At 43.8% G+C, this 18114-nt stretch overlaps 4 protein-coding genes across 11 annotated transcripts; 1 reads left to right on the top strand and 3 right to left on the bottom strand.

Annotated features, from left to right (window-relative positions):
• The first annotated feature begins 373 nt into the window (after window positions 1-373).
• On the top strand, window positions 374-3860 carry gjb3 (gap junction protein beta 3). Its single transcript, XM_037072732.1, has 2 exons — window positions 374-576; window positions 1250-3860. Exon 2 carries the CDS (start codon window positions 1320-1322, stop codon window positions 2193-2195), a length of 876 nt encoding a protein of 291 aa, XP_036928627.1. The 5' UTR covers window positions 374-576; window positions 1250-1319; the 3' UTR covers window positions 2196-3860.
• Window positions 3861-4723: 863 nt separating this feature from the next.
• hmgcl (3-hydroxy-3-methylglutaryl-CoA lyase) lies at window positions 4724-8313 on the bottom strand. Of its 2 annotated transcripts, none has more exons than XM_037071901.1 (9): window positions 8159-8313; window positions 7799-7882; window positions 7424-7531; window positions 7195-7290; window positions 6937-7085; window positions 6768-6831; window positions 6461-6649; window positions 6216-6341; window positions 4724-5455 (listed from the first exon to the last, which is right to left on the bottom strand). In XM_037071901.1, exons 1-9 carry the CDS (start codon window positions 8252-8254, stop codon window positions 5354-5356), a joined length of 1014 nt encoding a protein of 337 aa, XP_036927796.1. In that variant the 5' UTR covers window positions 8255-8313; the 3' UTR covers window positions 4724-5353. The 2 variants fall into 2 exon arrangements, with proteins under 2 accessions (XP_036927796.1, XP_036927797.1); XM_037071902.1 differs by having other exon boundaries at window positions 8168-8286.
• Window positions 8314-8775: 462 nt separating this feature from the next.
• zbtb8a (zinc finger and BTB domain containing 8A) lies at window positions 8776-12842 on the bottom strand. 6 transcript variants are annotated; one of them, XM_037071895.1, is made up of 4 exons: window positions 11686-12842; window positions 10230-11101; window positions 9869-10038; window positions 8776-9704 (listed from the first exon to the last, which is right to left on the bottom strand). In XM_037071895.1, the coding sequence occupies exons 1-4, from the start codon at window positions 11691-11693 to the stop codon at window positions 9387-9389; spliced, it is 1368 nt and encodes a 455-aa protein (XP_036927790.1). In that variant the 5' UTR covers window positions 11694-12842; the 3' UTR covers window positions 8776-9386. The 6 variants fall into 6 exon arrangements, with proteins under 6 accessions (XP_036927790.1, XP_036927791.1, XP_036927793.1 ...); XM_037071896.1 differs by having other exon boundaries at window positions 11958-12842; XM_037071898.1 differs by having other exon boundaries at window positions 12091-12842.
• Window positions 12843-12960: 118 nt separating this feature from the next.
• gale (UDP-galactose-4-epimerase) lies at window positions 12961-17125 on the bottom strand. Of its 2 annotated transcripts, XM_037071900.1 has the most exons (12): window positions 17108-17125; window positions 16816-16943; window positions 15953-16081; window positions 15670-15782; window positions 15240-15353; window positions 14775-14951; window positions 14570-14683; window positions 14406-14472; window positions 14214-14299; window positions 13993-14070; window positions 13662-13776; window positions 12961-13339 (listed from the first exon to the last, which is right to left on the bottom strand). In XM_037071900.1, exons 3-12 carry the CDS (start codon window positions 16071-16073, stop codon window positions 13275-13277), a joined length of 1050 nt encoding a protein of 349 aa, XP_036927795.1. In that variant the 5' UTR covers window positions 16074-16081; window positions 16816-16943; window positions 17108-17125; the 3' UTR covers window positions 12961-13274. The 2 variants fall into 2 exon arrangements, with proteins under 2 accessions (XP_036927795.1, XP_036927794.1); XM_037071899.1 differs by lacking the exon at window positions 17108-17125 and having other exon boundaries at window positions 15670-15785.
• Window positions 17126-18114: the final 989 nt, after the last annotated feature.

Below are 18114 nucleotides of genomic sequence, written 5' to 3'. Positions count from 1 at the left end.
ACAATGACAAACAAAGTCATGAGCAAAACAGCTATTGTAAGAGGATTTTGCCCATTTGACACTGGGTTGTACTCCTGTCTGTCATGTGTTCAGGGCCATGTGAAATCTTGTTGAATCCCCCCCCCCCATCACCTTTACCCCCCTGTGGTCCCCATGGTGGCATCACGGGGCTGAACCATGTGTGGCCTGTGATTGGTTATCTGGCTCCAGACTTGATTGTTTTTGTGCTTGTCTTCATAGAAATCACACCCAGAGTACCTGGAGACGGTTTCTGTGATGTGTGATGAAAAAAAAAAAAAGTATTCGACTTGCCAGAGTGTGGGAGAGAGAGAGAGAGAGAGAGAGAGAGAGAGAGAGAGAGAGAGAGAGAGAGGAACATCTCGGGGCAGCTCCAGTCTTTCTTCTGTAACCACACCCACAGGCGCATTTCTCGACGCTGCGCTTCTCTACCTGTCGACGGGATCCAAAAATCTATGCGTTGAAGCACTAAAACGACATCAGAGCATCGAGACATTCACCGGAAACAAACGTAGCCGCGTGTCTTTCAACGAGGAATGGACTAACACTTTTCCCTGGGTAAGTGATAAATCACGGCAGTGAACTTTTTGATGTGTCTGAGATGAGTTCAGCGTTCGAGCTCGCGTGTTAGCCAACTGGAAACGAGGGTCTTCAAATGTGTTGCTTCGCTGGCTTTTCTACACGGCAGCCAACGAAACGATCACGTAGCTCCGGTGGTTGAACAAAGGCTCATATGTAGCGAAAGAGCCAAAGATGTCACGAAAACATGTCCAAATTACGCATTCAGCCTGTGCGTAAAAAGCCGTTTCTTGCTGAGACTCGCGCGTTCAGATGACTAAATACTGCTTGTTAAGATACAGAACAGATGGCTGATAGCTTTTAATCTCTTTCTGAAATAAACGTTTGTATATAAAGCTGTGAAATGGGGAATTTCGCTTCCTGAGACCCAGAACTCTAGGTGTGTTAATAACGTTGGTCCAACTTGTTTTTTTTTTTCTCAGTCACAGTTTGGCACAGGGCCTGACCAACTGTGTCACTGTTAACGGTTGGGTTGATAAATGAGACATGTTGGAGACGTCCTCATATTAAATCAGCCTTGGAAGATAAATGACACAGTCAGAATGAAAGGCTGTTTGTTATAAAAGGTGTTGAGTGGGATAGCACTAACACGGATGTTCGCAGGGTGACAATGACAGCACATTCACTCCATTCTTCATTCTGCCACGTCCAGGTCTGAAGATAAACGACTACCAGCGAGAGAAGAATCCCAGAGAAGGCATATTTGACTGCCAGCCAAGGACATGGACTGGAAGACCTTCCAAGCCCTCCTCAGCGGGGTGAACAAATACTCCACAGCGTTCGGCCGCGTATGGCTGTCTGTGGTGTTCGTCTTCAGGGTGATGGTGTACGTGGTGGCGGCGGAGCGAGTGTGGGGCGACGAGCAGAAAGACTTCGACTGCAACACCAAGCAGCCCGGCTGCGCCAACGTCTGCTATGACCACTTCTTCCCCATCTCCCACATCCGCCTGTGGGCACTGCAGCTCATCTTCGTCACCTGCCCGTCCTTCATGGTGGTCATGCACGTGGCGTACCGTGACGACCGCGAGCGCAAGTACAAGGCCAAGCACGGCGAGGAGAGGAAGCTGTACAAAAACACGGGCAAGAAGCACGGCGGCCTGTGGTGGACCTATCTGATCAGCCTCTTCGTAAAGACGGGCATCGAGGTGTCCTTCCTCTACATCCTCCACCGCATCTACGACAGCTTCTACCTCCCCAGGCTGGTTAAGTGTGAGGTGTCGCCTTGCCCCAACCAGGTGGACTGCTACATCGGCCACCCCACTGAGAAGAAGGTCTTCACCTACTTCATGGTCGGAGCTTCGGCCCTCTGCATCGTCCTGAACATCTGCGAGATCATTTATCTCATCTCCAAGCGCATCGTGCGGTGCACGAACAAGGTGAAGAGGCGCAATCGGGACATGGCCACGTATCACGACAAGTACAATGACGACCACTTCAACAACTGCAGTGACACTGTGATGAGGCCGGAGCCGGAGTTCAGGGCGCTGAAGGAAAATCCTCCGTCCTTCAGGAGTGCGTACAAGGCTTCCTCCAGGCCATCAGCGCTCATACTTGAGGAGAAGATAAGGGCCTCCGCTCCGAATCTGTCCATTTCCTGATCGAGATTTGGAATCGGGCTGAAGAGCAGGAGATCGGCAGTGCTTGGGCTGGAACCCAACAAACAAACCTCTGAAAACAGACTCAGAACTCTGAGCCAAACGACAGTGTGTGTCAGGAAGCTGAGTCATCCGCTCTGGGTTCTTCCTGTGGGCCCCTGTGTCTACGTCTAAGGCTCTTTTTGAGCGCCTGAACTTTGGTTTCCAAGTCAACATCCACAATATTTACAAGTCAGCTAGAGCCAAATTGATTTGTTATCGATGTGTCAGCTTTTTATTCGAATACAATACAGGACTGTGTGCCTTCTTAGCTTCACCCCTTCACTCGCACAGGAACATTCCAGTGAGGTGTCTCGGTCTTTCTTGTGATTGGAGTCTTAGCACGGGAGGGGAAGGAAAGTCACACACGAAGGCAGGACACACCTGGCGGAGGTATTCACCCTTGCTGCCAGTGTCTACAGTGGAGTGTCAGGGCGCTCTGTTGTCTTTGAGTGTTAGCTGTACATTTCAGTGATCTCGCCTATAATATAGCTTCATCTTCTCTACCTAATGTCAGGTCATTGGAGACTGGTTAACAACGACACACGACAATGACTTGGAGTGTGAACACTCCGAAGTCATACACTTATGGCTGAGTAATACTTGAAGGGTTGAAAACTGGCCAAAAATATTTTATATTTTTTACTGCATTTATTTTCTCAGATAAGGTTTTCCATATACTGTATCACTGGTATATTTCTTCATCTAATTCCTTGGCAGGTATATACTTGTTCTCAGGTTTATTCTGCACAGCCACACGTTGTACATAGACTGCCTCTGTTTAGACGTGCTTGTACACAAACCGGCCTCATCCAAGACCACTGTTGATTTAAATAAAGCGAAGGGAATGCTGCTGTTTAACCCTGTGCTGTTAGAGCTGGAGCTCAGTGGAGGAGGTGGGAGGAAGGCTGGACAAATCAGTGGCTCATTGAACAATTAGTCCAGAGTTGTCCACTGCGGACGTCAGGTGGAAATGTATTTTCTGCACTTGTAAATATTTTAAAAAAAAAACAAAAAACATACACATTTAAATATAATAAATTTTGAATGTGTGTTTCTGCTCTGTGTTTTTTCTTGTTAAGATTTTTAGCAGAAAAAAAACCAAATACACAATATAATGACAGTACACCAGAGGTTACAGAAAAAAAGATGTAAATATAATATACTTGCTTAGAATAATCATCAGTCATTGTTTACAGGATTTCTCTATTTCTTTCTATTTCTGCTGCTTTACACTAATATACACTGTGGCAGCAGATAGAGTACTTATAGTCACTACATTTGTTTGATAACTTGTTTGATAACTGTACTTATTGTAAGGTGCTCTGGACAAAAGCGTCTGCTAAATGCCCTAAATGTAAATGTTAATTTACTTTTAGTTGTACTTTTTATACTTAAGGACATTTATTGCAAAAAATTAATCTTACTAAAGTGCATTTATGATGAAGTACTGTAAGACTTTTCTACTCAAGTATGACGGGTAGCTTTTACAACACTTCATACATTGCTTTAGTGTTCTACTGTTCTAGTGTTAGATGTTTTCCCAGATTATGTTCCCATTTTAGTTTAACTTTATCCATGCCAGTGCAAGAGAGAGACATAAGTCTGTAAATGTGTATGCTGAGTCTTTATCAGTTAAAATTTACGTTCTGTATTTGTATCCAATGCCAGTACCTTTTGATATGTCTTTCTGTTGTACAGATTTCAGCTGTCGATAGTGCAGCGAACACAGATCAGTCTTAAGCGAGTCATTATTAACAGCTTTCGAAGGATAACATTTTTTTCTCCTCGATTACTATCTGGTCTCTTATCATTTACCGAATGGAATTTTTCCATTGCCTCTGACTCATAATTACAATTCACCACGACATGTCATTCTCTCCATCTGTCATACATGTTTTTAAGTGTTGCCGAGTCCTGCAGTAAGAATCTCTGCCTGCCTGTTGAACTTGTCAGGCTGGTTTCTACAAGGTGTGGTAAAGGAAAGACTTTTTGTTTATTCTGAATCATTTGCACAAAACAAACTCAAAAATCTCTATGGAGATTGAAAAAGGTTGGCTCGTACCTTAATGTCTCATATCACCAACCCACCTTCTGATTTAAGTGTGTAATTCTGATGTTGATCACACATCCAAGGATCAGTCCTCTTAAATTAAAGTCATACTATGCAGGATTTGTAGGTTGCTACTGTAAGCCATGAGGGTGCGACAGAAAGAATCAGTCCAATGTGACCTGGGTTTTCTTTATGCTGATGCCCAGACACATGCCAGAAACAGCAAAAATAATAAGAAAACAAGAAAATACTGCGACACAATATAGTTGCTCATAATTGATGTTTGAGGTGGATCATTTTTGGATCTATCTACACATTTTTTAAATTTTCTTTTTAGGAAAATATGTAGCGTATTCCTTTAAATAATCTTTCTTTACAGCATTCAGTTTGTTTTAGAGATGCGATTAATCAGTGCTGTATATTTTAAATCAAAAACACATTTAAGAAATAAGCATTTATTTTTATTTTCAGAATTTTTTTGGATATGTACATTTTAAAATAAATAATCCAGTAAAACTAGAAATCCTACAATTTAAAATAAAAACACATTTTGAAGATCAGTGGAATACAGCACACCAACATTTTTCCACAGGCTAGTAAAATGCCCAAATTCAAAGGCTGGTCATTTCCATAGATGCCTTCGATAATTCATCTGACAGTGATCACTGCACACAGTTCTGTCTCTGTCTGACACCAACAGTGAGTTTATATCATAATAAACAAAGTATGTGCTTCACTTCTGCTTCTCCACTGCCCAGGAAGAAATGTAAGCACCATATTAAAGAAACAGGTGAAGGCATTGCTTCTGACTGGTAGGATGTGTATGATTAGACTGACTTTACATAAGGCACTGTTCCAGCCATACTTTCATTTAGTGAACATCTAATCAGATATTTTATTCAGAAACAAAAAGGTGGGGTAACTACCACTGAAATATTAAAAGTAATACTCTCATAGTGGTAGAAGGTAAATCAAACTAAGAACTGTGCAAACAGCAGATGATGGCTCCAGGTTACATGATTACGCTGCAGTGTACAGTATGGGAGAGAGCCAACAGGTTGATTTGTGTCTACAGTTTGCAGACTGCCTGTGCCACTTTAGAGTTGGACTTCCTGTTGAGTGTTCGACAGATAAAAGCTCCAGCATCCATCAGCTTTGAGAGGTCCACTCCCTGAAATGAAGATGGAAAGTCAAAGGGTCAAACTTGAAGGAGCTCCAATTGTACACGATAATTAGAACTAAATGATTGGGTGGAACATCCTGCAAAGCTTGGCGCATTTAATTAAGGAAAGAGCTGCTTTTCCTAATAATCAAAGAACACACTAGATAGAGTAAATAAATTAATAATGTTTCATTTAAAATGCTTCTCCTTCCTATTTTACCTGCACTACTATTCAAACATCTGGAATCACATATTGTGTTGATGTTTTTCTTTCTTCCTTCAATAATGGCTTAAATATTAACAATATACAGACACTTTTTTTGATATATTTCCCCCAGGCCAGAAAGTAAAATCAACCTAGAGCATTAATGAATGAGCAAGACAAACCTTGTATTTCTATACTGAAGCTTTAACAATGGCTTCACTGAAGCAACGAGCCTGATCATTCCAGCTTTTTAAAAAGGCATTAATGGCACTTGACACTAGAACAGAAACCTGTTTCTATTTAAATCTGCACTGATTTTAATGACAAGTTTCCAATTTCTGTTACCAGTGACTTATTTCTTATGTTCTCAGTTCCCTGTTCTCAGAGATTTAGTTGTCTCTTTCTGCCCTTTCAATTATCTGACAACTCTCTGCCATCTGACTGTAATGAAGCAAGCATTTGTGACAGGCAGTTCCTAACTTGAACAGTAGAAGTTGAATAAGCATAAAAACAAAAGCAGCATCTTTAATTTCTATCATAAAGAAACTGAGAAGAAACTCTTACTGTTTGAATCCCAAGTCCATGCAGCATATAGACTACATCTTCAGTAGCAACATTCCCAGAAGCCCCCTGGGCATACGGACAACCACCCAATCCAGCCACCGATGAGTCAACGACACCGATTCCCATCTGTAACACAAAGGAAATCTTTAATACAGTAAAGACTGCTCCATCAATAGATCACCTAAATGGATACTATCACACCACATGTGCACTTCAACTTTAAAATAATCACAACCAAGTCTGACCTGTAAGGCTACGAGGATGTTAGCCAGGGCCTGCCCGTAGGTATCGTGGCAGTGTACTGCCAAGGCACTGATTGGCACCTCTTTGCTCACTGCCTCCAGCATTTCAATCATGCTACCTGGGGTCCCCACTCCTATAGTGTCACCGAGGGAGATTTCGTAGCAGCCCATGGAGTACAGACGTTTAGCTACCTACAGGATAGAAAGAAAGCTTGAGCTGCTTCTACAAGTCTTCGCGTTTTTGTCTTGGGAGGATAAAAAGATTTCTGCCAGCTTAGGTGACGTAAATGTGTATCAGGTAAGAACTCACATATGCAACTTTTTCAGGTGCCACCTTGCCTTCATACGGACATCCAACAACACATGACACATAACTGTGGTGGAAAGAAACACAGATGAAACTCTTGAAAGGAATCAAACCATATAACTCCAATGATTTATATAGCTGTTTATGTTCAAGAGGAAGCCAGTAAGCCTACCCTCTAACTGGCACACCAGCCTCTTTGGCTGCTTTCATAACGTCATTGAAGCGCTGTAAACTCTCATCCACTGAGCAGTTTATGTTCTTCTTACTGAACAGCTCAGACGCAGCACCAAATATGGCCACCTCTGAGGCTCCTGCTTTCACCTGTAGTAAGTAAGAGCAAGGAAAAGACACATTACCGTCGATAAAAAAAAAGATGGATGTTTATGTAACTGCTTGGAAAGAGTGTTGGGTTATGATGCTTGGCACTCACAGCGGCCTGGAAACCCTTGAGGTTGGGGGTGAGGACTGGGTAAGATACTCCTGGTATCCTACTGATTCCCTTCATCACCTCCACCTGGTCTGCCATCTAATAATTGGGCAAAAACATCAAAAACTATTCAAATCACTGTCATTCCAAGCCACTGCAGTTTCTGTGCTGCCCTCAGTAGGGTGTGTCAGCTGCACTTTCCATATGAACAGCTCTGGGGGAACAAACTCACCTGTGGAACCCATTTTGGAGATACAAAGCTGGTGGCCTCAATGACTGGCAGCCCTGAGGCTGACAACATGTCAATCAGGTGAATTTTCGTCTCTGTGGGCACAATAGTCTGAGAGAGGAAGCAGGAAAGCAACAAGATGAGGAACACTTGAGAAAAACAACACAAAACAAAAAATCCTCCGACAGGATGCATGACTGAGAGATAGTTTCACCTGGTTACACAACACATCAGCTATGCACCTGCTCTGCCTCAGTACAACAATGACAGTTAAGAACTGACAATTGTGAGCAGTGTTAACGCTAGCTTGAGGGATCCACTGGCAGTGAAAGCTGCTGTGTGATTAAATTGAACAATTATCTTTATAAACAACGTCACCTTTTCGTTTTGGAGGCCATCTCTGGGTCCCACCTCCACTATTTTCACCCTTTCTGGAAGAGCTTGACCCGCTCTGACACCCACCTGCACAAACACACACACACACACACACACACATTAAATACAGCCAATTGGCTTTACCTGTGAATGCTATATTGCACATTGCTGGCCTGCTGAGCCTGACAAATAGCCAACTAACCACTATCTGGGTGACTAAACCTATGTAGCTTCACCGTAGAGGACGCGAACAGCTAGCTAGCCAACAGGAAGTGCTATCCAGGGCTGCTGCCTAAACATGCATAGTGCAACCTGCTGGAAGATAAATCCACTATAAACTAACAATACTGAAAATAAACTCACTGCTTGGACCTTTGGTGCGGAGCTAAACGTCAGATACTGCTGCCCCATTGCTGAACTTAAGGTGCCTCTGTTTACAAGCCTCAGGACGGCCGCCATGTTGGTCCAGCTTCAACTCTGACGTCACCCGTTCTCATCGGGTGGGGAGGTAAAGAGCTGACAGGTTTCAAAAGCACCTCAAGAGCGCCATCTATGCGCCCGGAAATTTGCATTGAAAAATCTTTTAATTTTTTTAAATTTAAGATATGAATTACTAAGTAAATGCCTATTATATCAATTATAAATACACAATAAAGCTCGTAAAATACTGTTAAAAATCCTGCACTTTGCTAGCATTGTCTGGTTTGCACTTTCTGTTTAAGAGTTTTATCACAATTTAAAGCTGTATTATAATGTTCAACAAAAAATCATAATGAGGTGTAAATATACTATATATTCGTTATTCTAATTGTTAGGATTAGGGAACGCAGCTATGTGATGCAATTAGAATGGCACTAGGTGTGGATTTAATGTATTTGCTTTGTACTGCAAACTATTTCAAAAGTCTGAAATGCAAAATGTCTCACATTATGAAAGTTCACCCTACTTTCCATGGAAACTGACATGGATAGACACAGACATGTATAAAAAATATCTTTAATGTGTCAAAAAGTAAAAAAACAAACAAATAAATTATAATTGGCTTTATATCATAGTGCATATCATTATGAAATGTAATCATGAAAAGCACTGCAACTGTGGAACACTGGAACAAAAAGCGTCTGCTCTTGACTTTCCCCACAGGGAGTGGGGAAGTAGCAGAGTCATTATTTTGTCCTTGTCATTTTGTGTTGCTCAGATGCCAGCTTTTATCAAAGCAGAGAGTCCAAAAGAATGGCAAAGCTTGTCTTCCATGCATATGTAAAAAATATCTTTGAAAGAGCTATCATATAATTATTATACTTAGAGCAAAGGAAACACTGAATATGCATGCTTTGGATACTGCATATCTTTAAGAAGCTTGACAAAAAGCATTCCACTTTGTCACAAAGGTCAACAATCTCATGGAAAGTAAAGATTAAACAGTTGCATTGAACTAATAGACAACTAATATATCATAAATGTGTGTATTTACATGAGTGGGTCACATATTGAATGCATAAATTCTCTTGCATGGCTTTTGCGCACAAACACACACACACACACACGCACACACACACACACACACACACACACACACTTTGGTTCAATTTCACTGCAGCTCTTCCTCGCTGTCGTCCACTTGTTGGATGATGAGGTCGGCCCCCGAGTCTTCAGCCAGGTCGTCGTCATCAGTTACCATCCAGCTCCTCTTGGTGTCCCCCTCCTCCTCCCCATCCACCCCCAACAACAGGGCCGGCTCATCATTGGTCCCCTCTAGGCTGTCCATGGGGATGTCATCACAACCCACTTCCTGGATGCACGCAGTGCACATGCGGTAGCGTCGTGTGCCCTCACACACCACATGCCCGGTATCCTCTGTCACCTGACACTTACACCTCCTGCACACCAGCTTCCTGGCTTGATGGATCTATGAAGGATCAAGAAACAAACAAACATAAATGCAAAACATATAAATGTAAGTATGTTTAGTACTTGTTATGTTACTATTTCAATGCTTCTGACGCTGTTAAACTAATCACAAATGACAGTTTATTAGTTAAGGTTTCCCTTGCTGGTTGCAAACAAACCCACCGTCTCAAAATGGCTACGAAGATGCTCCAGGCGAGTGAAGCGTTTATTGCAGGCTTGGCAGGGGTACGGCCTCTCCCCAGTGTGACAGCGCAAGTGGCGCTTCAGGTCCGCCTTCCTCTTCACCGTGTGTGTACAAAAGGGGCATTTGAAGCGCATGATAGGGTTGGAATCTGCAAAGAGGAATAGAAACCGTTCAGAGTTTTTTGTTTGTTTGTTCCCTGGACGTCACTATTTCTGGCTGCTTCTGAGGGCTGGACTCGTGTCAGCCTGCTCGTGATGTAGTGCGTTATTTCTTTTCTCACTTCTCTGAAAGGTAAAAGAGCTATTGATTTCCCATTTTCTCACATACAGTCCAACTCACCTTTGTTAAAGTGTCCAATAACACCCACAATAGGTGGCAGAGTAGCATACAGCTCCTCTGCCTTTTCAGCCTTCTGTGTCCTCGCCTCCTGGATGTCTAGGTCTTCATGCTGGTTGGAGCGAGCACTGTTGGGTGCTTTCCTCTTGGTTCCCCCTTTACTTCTCCGGCGCTCTGATCCAGGCAGGGTATACAGCGGGTCATGAGGGTCCTGCAGGTCATCCGCCTCTGCGTTGGGATCACTAGGGCTACTTGGGTTAGTTGTTAGGGCTGAGGCTGATGCCTCCTGCTCAGAGTCCTTGCCTATAAACCCAGACTGGGATCTGGAGTTGTCCCGGGTCCAAAGTGCTGGTGGTGGGCTCACAGAGCTGGGGCCTTGCTGCTGCTGCTCTGAGGTCTCATCTCCTGCTACACTGGTGAAACTGCAAGTCTCAGACAAGCTGATGCAGCGCTCGCTGTCTTCGTCTTTCACGCTGATGTCCAAGGAGGATTTGATGAAGTTCTTGCAGTAGTTGATGACATTGTTCATCTGCAAGTAGCTGGCTGCAGACATCACCTCGATCACATTGTGACTGGAGAGGTCCAGCTGGCCAGAGTAGATGAAATCCAGAATAACGGTGAAGGTCTCGGGGCTGAAGACGTCGAAGGTGGCGCTGACAGAGTCGGACAGCCCGTCTGGCCCCTGGGACAGCAGCATGCGGAAGTAGCCGCTGCTGGCGAACAAGACGTTGCGGTGGGCCCTGAAGAGCTGGCCCTCCACCAACACGCTGCAGTCACAGAAGAGCTCCTGGCGGCGCTGCTGGTTGAGCTGCTTCAGCAGGTTGCTTTGGTGAGCCACCGTGATGTCAGCGGCGTTGAACCACCTCTGAGGCTGCCTGCAGGGGGACAACATGACAAATCACAACATGGCAATCATGACAATTATAGATGCCTTGAAGACCATGTCGACATGCACTACTGACACTGAGACACCGCCATCATTATGATCCCCAATTAGCAATATAGGAGCCCATGTGTATAAATAGCGTTATGTGAATTCTACATATTGAAGAAAGAAACATGCACCTTTCCAGTGTGATTCATAGGACACCTGACCTCATGACTGTCAGCTTATCTGGATACATGACTGTGCCACAGATCCCAAATACTAACTGCAGGTCACACAACAAACACAGCAGTAACACCCTGTCGATCAGCTATCCCCCCCAGTCTTTGTCTCTACACTGGACCATCTCCAGCTCCGCAGACGGCCCACCCCCTCCGGACTTCAATCTGCACTGTGATTGGCCGAACGCGCCTTCAATCACAATCTTCTTCTAATGGGCTACACCCGACTCCAGTCAGAGAGCATCGGGTGACAAAACCCTGTAATCATCCCTGAGGGAAGCTTAAGCACGCAAGAAACGCCTGATGTTACAAACGCACCAGAATGATGGGAAGAGGAAATAAAACACTGTACCCGGACATGTCATCCGAAGGGGAAAAAGAAATTGCCGCAACCTCCTTTGCAGAATAGTTCTCTTCCTTCTATAGTACCCTATTTACCATCCCCATGTAGGCTGAATTACACGCAGTCATTTTTAATTACGTGATGCTTGCTGACCGGCTCCACGGCGCCCGACAACCCCCGCCCGCAACACTCTTCTGCGCTCCTCATGTCACGAGAAAACCAAAAGTGCAACATCTTGCCCGAGCTAGTCCGCGTTAATTCAGACATTACACACGACCTACAAAAACGGCACGGAGAGTGCTGCAGTCCTGCGAGAGGAAAGCGGGCAGCGGCGCACCAGAGCAGCCCAGTCTGTCCTGGAGCGACGCCCACTTCAGGCTCCAGCCAGCACACAATGGAAAAATAGACACAAACCTCCAGCAACTGAGCACGCTGCGAGCTGATAAATAGACATATTCGCAACAGTGTATCGCGCCGGGGAGAAGAGGCGCTCACACGCCCGTTTTCATCCTCAAGACCACCCCCACTTCTCGCCGGAGGTCCGGAGCGCGAGCGAGCAGCGGGGAGGATTTGCCTGCTGCCCAAACCCAGCGACTCTTTCCCAGGCGTGAGGTGTCGGCAGGACCCGCTTACGCCCCACGCCGTGATACCACTGACAAAATCCATCGATACTCACTGGTGACTCGATTCACCCGGCGCCCGATAGAGTCTATTCGCCCCCAAGTCAGCCACCATATCCATTTTTAATTTATTTTGCCTTTTTTTTTCTTTGCTCTGTTTTTTTTTTCTCGTCCAGGGTCCACAGTCAGGCACTTCCTGCTCAGCCCTAAAGACCGAAACCCGGTTAAAGCGACTGGAGCACTGTGCTGACGTGGGTGTTTATTAACTGGGTGCCCGAGGGTTCAAGGAGCCATTTAAAGCCCTAGTGTCCCGTTTAAATGAGTTGTACGGACAGAATCTTGATATTGAACCACAGCCTTAATACCACAGCAATATTTGTACAGTAATTCTGTAGGGATTTTAAACTTGACTGTCTCATGCTGGCATTTATTGCATCTGCCATGGCATCACTCTGTTATTCCTGAAGGCAACTGTAATGCTCCTTTACTGCAAGCTCATCATATTTATGGTTTCGTTGACTTCAGCATTCTTACTGGTTCCTTCTAATAAAAGCATTTAATCTCATAATGTGGCCAACATTGTAACAATCATTAAAACAAACTGCACAATTGTTTGAATCGGGCCAGTTTCATAATGGAGTGGAAATTAAAGGCTTCAGTTCCCTCAGTAAGAAAATTAATTTATTCTTCCATTGTTATAACTCACAAAACAATACATTATTGAGGAAAATACCCATTGTTAAAACAACACACAGAGCCCCTAAAATACATTTTGAAATGTTTCCTAATGTAAACAGTAATCAGAGAAAAAATAAAACCATTAGTATAAGACAAAATAGAAAATTACACATGATAAAACATAAAACATTCAGTTCCCCTGAAGGTCTCATTCATTTGTTTATGTGATACGCAAAGATGAGGAAGTTGATGGTTTGCTTTGGCCCAGTGATTTAGAAGAGGAAAAAACTTGAGGCAGCATCAAGAGGCTGTGCCATTGGAAAATCCGGTGGGGTTCATGGACTGCCAGCGCCACAGATCCGCACCTGAAGAGGAATAAGAAAAAATACCATCAAGGATATTGTGGGAAAATATTTCTTTCTCTCTCTCTTTTTCTCTGTTGTGCGCACACACGCACACACACACACACACACTACATTTAATTATTTATATATTCCTTATATCTAAGACAATCAAATGATTTTTACAATTTGATTATACTATATGTATTGTGTTGTCTTTTTATATACACATCTGATGTCTTATATGTTTTTTCTTTATCTCTCTCAACGAGAGACAAATTTAAATGATTGCCAGCATTAATGGACAATAATGTTTTTGAATCTTGAGTCTTGCAGGTTGGCTTACACATTCTTTCCAGGTCAAATTCGGCCTTCCAGGCCAGTTCAGCCTCGGCTAGACGGGGGTCAGCGTAACATGATGCTATGTCTCCTTCCCTGCGTGGGGCGACTTTGTACGCAATCTATGGAGAGGACAAATTATTCATATGATGAATAAATAAAATGAAAGGTAGGTTTGGGAGAGCTTCAGTGGGTCAGAGGCCGGCCACCTTCATAGTCGTTGTCAGCTTGGGCACCCACAAAATAACATAACATATTATGGTTACTTTAAGTCATTAAGGTGGACACAATACTATGACAATTTGCGTTGGCGAGGAAAGAGAACTTCTGTCACTCACCTCTCTCCCTGATGCCTTCTCCATGGCTTTCACCATCTGGAGCACAGAGTAGCCTCTCCCTGTTCCCAGGTTGTAAACCTATGACAATAGAGACAGTAATGCACATGACACATGCACACAATGCCAGAACTCCCATAAATACCTCAATCATGTGAACATCCAGTGAACTAGAAAATGAATAAAAATGTGTTACAAATGTGTTTTTGATTGCTCAAGCGTACCCTGCAGCCACAGTCGTCCTTCAGCTTCTTCAGAGCTGCTATGTGTCCTTTTGCCAGATCGACCACGTGGATATAATCCCGCACACCTAGCGAGACAAAGAAAGAAATATATGATGGTTTACTTGTTGTTAAGAGCACTGCTCCCCAAAATAATTAAATCTGAGCAATGCATTTAAAGGTCTTATCCATTACCTGTCCCATCAAGGGTGTCGTAGTCGTTCCCAAACACACTCAGGCACTTTCTTCTCCCAATGGCAACCTATGAGGGAGATTAATTACTCACAGCAGGTAACACACAGTGGATTACACATTGCATGTTCTTGTCTAAACATTCTTTTGACAGACAGTTCATGTACCTGGGCGACATATGGCAGAAGGTTGTTGGGGATACCCTGAGGGTCCTCTCCAATCAGGCCAGAGCAATGAGCTCCGATTGGGTTGAAATAACGCAGCAGCACTGCGTTCCAGTCCTGCTCACACAGAGGCAATCATGAGACATCACATATATACTGCGTATGTTTCTTTGCATCTCTGAATGCCCTTCCACACTCTCATCAATACCTTCTCCGCTTTACAGTGGTCCTTGATCATCTCCTCAATAAAAAACTTGGTCTTGCCATAGGGGTTGGTGCAGCCGCCCACTGGGTGCTGCTCGTCGATAGGGAGGCGCTGAGGGTCTCCGTACACCGTGGCTGAACTGCTGAAGACCAGATTGTGCACCCTGTGAGCCTGCATCACCTGAGACACATGCAGATGCAAACAAACACGGCACACGCATACGGTCAGCAGCCGATGAAACAGCAGTCTAAAGCACACACGCACAAAAGTCTGAGGAGTTAGTATAAATGCTGCAGACATGGTGAGCTCCACACAGTAAAGGTTACACGGTGTGCGGCGTTAGAATTAAATGAACACACACGGCCATGCACTCACCGAACAAAGATGAAGATTAGTGCAAATAACGATCAGCTCAGAGGGATGACCGGAACGAAAAGTGCAGATTTAATCAGCAGATGATAAACTGACCTCAAGCAGGTTCAAGGAGGCAGTGAGGTTGACTCTGTAGTAGCGTAACGACTGCTCCACCGACTCCCCAACGGCCTTCAGACCCGCAAAGTGCATCACTGCACAGAAAGAATGCTGAAACACAGGTAGGTATGAAGTGAGATGTGATGGGCATGACCCATGTGGAAAAACTTCCGATACAGTCTCTGACAGCATTGCCCATTTTCAGTGCGATGTATTTTCTGAGAATGTACGGTAGCCAGCGGGGACATTTTTTGTTTAAAAAGAAAAAAACAAACACAGTCACTTAAATCTAAGTATTGAATAATGTTACTGCCAAAAATGACTGTTGCTTCAATCAGACTGATTGTTTCATCTACCAAAGACAAGGTCTACTTATATGCATTCAATACCATTCATTTTAGAAAGTCAAGTGCTCTAACTCTCTGACCTTTTTGAAGAGTTTGTCCAAGCCAGGTTTGTCCAAAAGATCAAGTTCTTGAAACTCGATGCTGGTGTCCAGCAGCTTCTCTATCCGGCGTATGCTCTCTGGCACGTCCCCTTCTCCTCCATTCACCAAAGGAAGTAGCACGCACAGACACACACACACACACACACACACACACACACACACAAAGTGAGTATCACCACACTAAACAAACACTTGGAACAGCCAAGTTTGTGACGACGTATCAAGTCACGTATCAGCCTGTGTCTCCAGTCAGGGAGCTTACCTCTTACAGTGTTGCTGAAATTGTCGACCACGACGGGCTCGTAACCTGCTTCAATGAGCTCCACCACACAGTGACTCCCAATGTAGCCCCCTCCACCTGTGACCAGCACCTTCTCTGCCATTCTTGGACCTGGCAAACACAACACACAGTGTAGTACACGTAATCAACCCGTCTTTCACAATCCTATTGTGGTTATATGATCTCAGTTGCGACACTGTGATCGTTCATTATAACCTGAGAACACACTATTGAGAAACAGGAAATCCTATTGGTGTGAGCACCTATAAGCACACCTGAACTCTTCTGCCCACCTGACAGATGTGGGACCCGCCCACTACTGGCCACGTCAGTGTATTCAAGACTAAATACCTTTCATTGTTGAGAGCCATTAACATATTTTGAGGGTGTGTGCTTGAGTCTGTACAGTTTCTAAATGAACTGAAACCTACCAGTACATTGCATTATAAACGTTTTATGACTCATGTCCATTCAAAGTTATTGCCCTGAACGCAGCACGTGCCACTACTGAATGCTGAATGGGAATATAGTTTGCTACAGTATACACTCATTCAGGCTACGTCCTTTACACCAATTTTCCCTTAAACACCTGTTTAATACGTGTCTCGTGTATTCTTGGATTTCGACACAAGACTATACAATAAAAGACAAACTGATTCATAATGGTCTTGATCAGAAATTCCAGTTTGGAGAAGTAGGCTTCTCATCGCGCACTCACTGCATCTTTGGTAGTTTATAATCAAGACAAAACCAAAGCCCAACCCCTGGGACAAACTTCTGAGACAAACTGTCAAAATAAGACCACGTCGTACTGAATGACTGAGGGTGTCAGAGAAAAGACTTACCGAAACTCCCGGTACCCGCGTCAACAGTCAGATCAGGAGAAGCAGAGAGTTGGAGGACTGGATGAAGGTTTTTCTGTCAGTTCATCCAGCGAAGTTTCCCCTCTCTCCTTTAGACATTTCTTTACTTCCTGTGAACGTGGAACAGCGTCGAGTAAATGATTGACGCAAGACTTCCTGTGCGTCTTCTTTCATAATAAAAGCACCAACACTCCTAAAATCGCACCACACAACGTTTAATTTGCTTTAGCTCGAACTGCGAGCGCAGCAAACCGATTTTGAGTGATGTACATACCTTGTATGATAACTAGAACAACCGACAGACTCGCGTTAATCCTGTCATAACTCAAATGTCAGTGTTTAAGTTGAAGTACAGACGGATTCACTCTTTGCATTATCGCTGTTTTCATGTCGCCTGTGAAGTCTCCGCCGTAGTACGTGAGCGCCTCACATGCCGAGACGTCAGACAGCGCTCCAGTAAAGCCACGCCCCTGGTCGTTCAAACAGAGAGGTGAGTGTGCTGTGTGGACACCTTTGTGTAGTCTCACTCAGAGTTTACCGGAAGGCAAATGAAAAGTGCCACGTTACTGAACATGGCCATCCTGAGCTTTTACAGGCAGTAAAGCTTTATACAGTAAAATACATGATGTATTTACAATATGCTGGTGTATACCATCAGGTCCAATTCAGCCAGTTGATAGGAAGTGTGATCTTATTTGTGAAACATACAGCTAAAAAAACAAACAAACAAACAAACAAAAAAACTTACACTAAACTAAAGTCGGATCCAAATTGCAATTTTTATAAAATGTTATCGCTGTATCATTAAGCATTTCACTGCATGATGTAGAGAAATGTTGAGTAGGACATGGATGTGACAAATACAAACTTGAAACTATCATCAAATTTGAAAGATTGATGGAAAAAACAAACAAACAAACAAAGAGAATAATAAGCAAAATCCACCATTTCAGTTCCTAATCAGTGACGCTGCTGTGTAAAGTCCAAGGCTGACAATTTTCCTGACCTGACCCATAAACAGCATTTTAGCACTGCAACTTTCAGTGTGAATAATATTTACAAAAGCGGGTACACAGAAAGGAAGATCTTAGATGGAAATCATTAGCATTATTGGCTTAATTAGTTGATGGTGGAAAAAGGGATCCAGTATCAGTACTCCGAGACTGAGGTAATAATAGAGTTAATACAATGAAAGAAACACACACTGACACACAGACAAACATAGAGCTCAAAAACTTCATTAGTGAGTTGGAGAAAAAGTTACCTCTACCTGATTTTATC

The sequence above is a fragment of the Acanthopagrus latus genome, chromosome 16 (assembly GCF_904848185.1).
Source record: "Acanthopagrus latus isolate v.2019 chromosome 16, fAcaLat1.1, whole genome shotgun sequence".
NCBI classification, from domain to species: Eukaryota; Metazoa; Chordata; class Actinopteri; order Spariformes; family Sparidae; genus Acanthopagrus; species Acanthopagrus latus.
Note: the sequence above shows the minus strand (reverse complement) of the source record. Positions and strands in the feature narration are given on the sequence as shown.

What these genes read in the sequence shown, in the direction of transcription:
- gjb3 (XM_037072732.1), top strand. Translation starts at nt 1,320, where the DNA reads ATGGACTGGAAGACCTTCCAAGCCCTCCTCAGCGGGGTGAACAAATAC.
- hmgcl (XM_037071901.1), bottom strand. Translation starts at nt 8,254, where the DNA reads ATGGCGGCCGTCCTGAGGCTTGTAAACAGAGGCACCTTAAGTTCAGCA. An exon ending in CCGCACCAAAGGTCCAAGCA is followed by an intron (nt 7,883 to 8,158) that starts GTGAGTTTATTT and finishes GTGTTTGTGCAG; the next exon opens with GTGGGTGTCAGAGCGGGTCA. An exon ending in GCTGGTGTGCCAGTTAGAGG is followed by an intron (nt 6,832 to 6,936) that starts GTAGGCTTACTG and finishes TTTCCACCACAG; the next exon opens with TTATGTGTCATGTGTTGTTG.
- zbtb8a (XM_037071893.1), bottom strand. Translation starts at nt 12,417, where the DNA reads ATGGATATGGTGGCTGACTTGGGGGCGAATAGACTCTATCGGGCGCCG. An exon ending in TATTGGACACTTTAACAAAG is followed by an intron (nt 10,039 to 10,229) that starts GTGAGTTGGACT and finishes TCCTCTTTGCAG; the next exon opens with ATTCCAACCCTATCATGCGC. An exon ending in TTCGTAGCCATTTTGAGACG is followed by an intron (nt 9,705 to 9,868) that starts GTGGGTTTGTTT and finishes GATCCTTCATAG; the next exon opens with ATCCATCAAGCCAGGAAGCT.
- gale (XM_037071899.1), bottom strand. Translation starts at nt 16,073, where the DNA reads ATGGCAGAGAAGGTGCTGGTCACAGGTGGAGGGGGCTACATTGGGAGT. An exon ending in TTTCAGCAACACTGTAAGAG is followed by an intron (nt 15,786 to 15,952) that starts GTAAGCTCCCTG and finishes TGGTGAATGGAG; the next exon opens with GAGAAGGGGACGTGCCAGAG. An exon ending in TTCTGCCATATGTCGCCCAG is followed by an intron (nt 14,473 to 14,569) that starts GTACATGAACTG and finishes TCTCCCTCATAG; the next exon opens with GTTGCCATTGGGAGAAGAAA.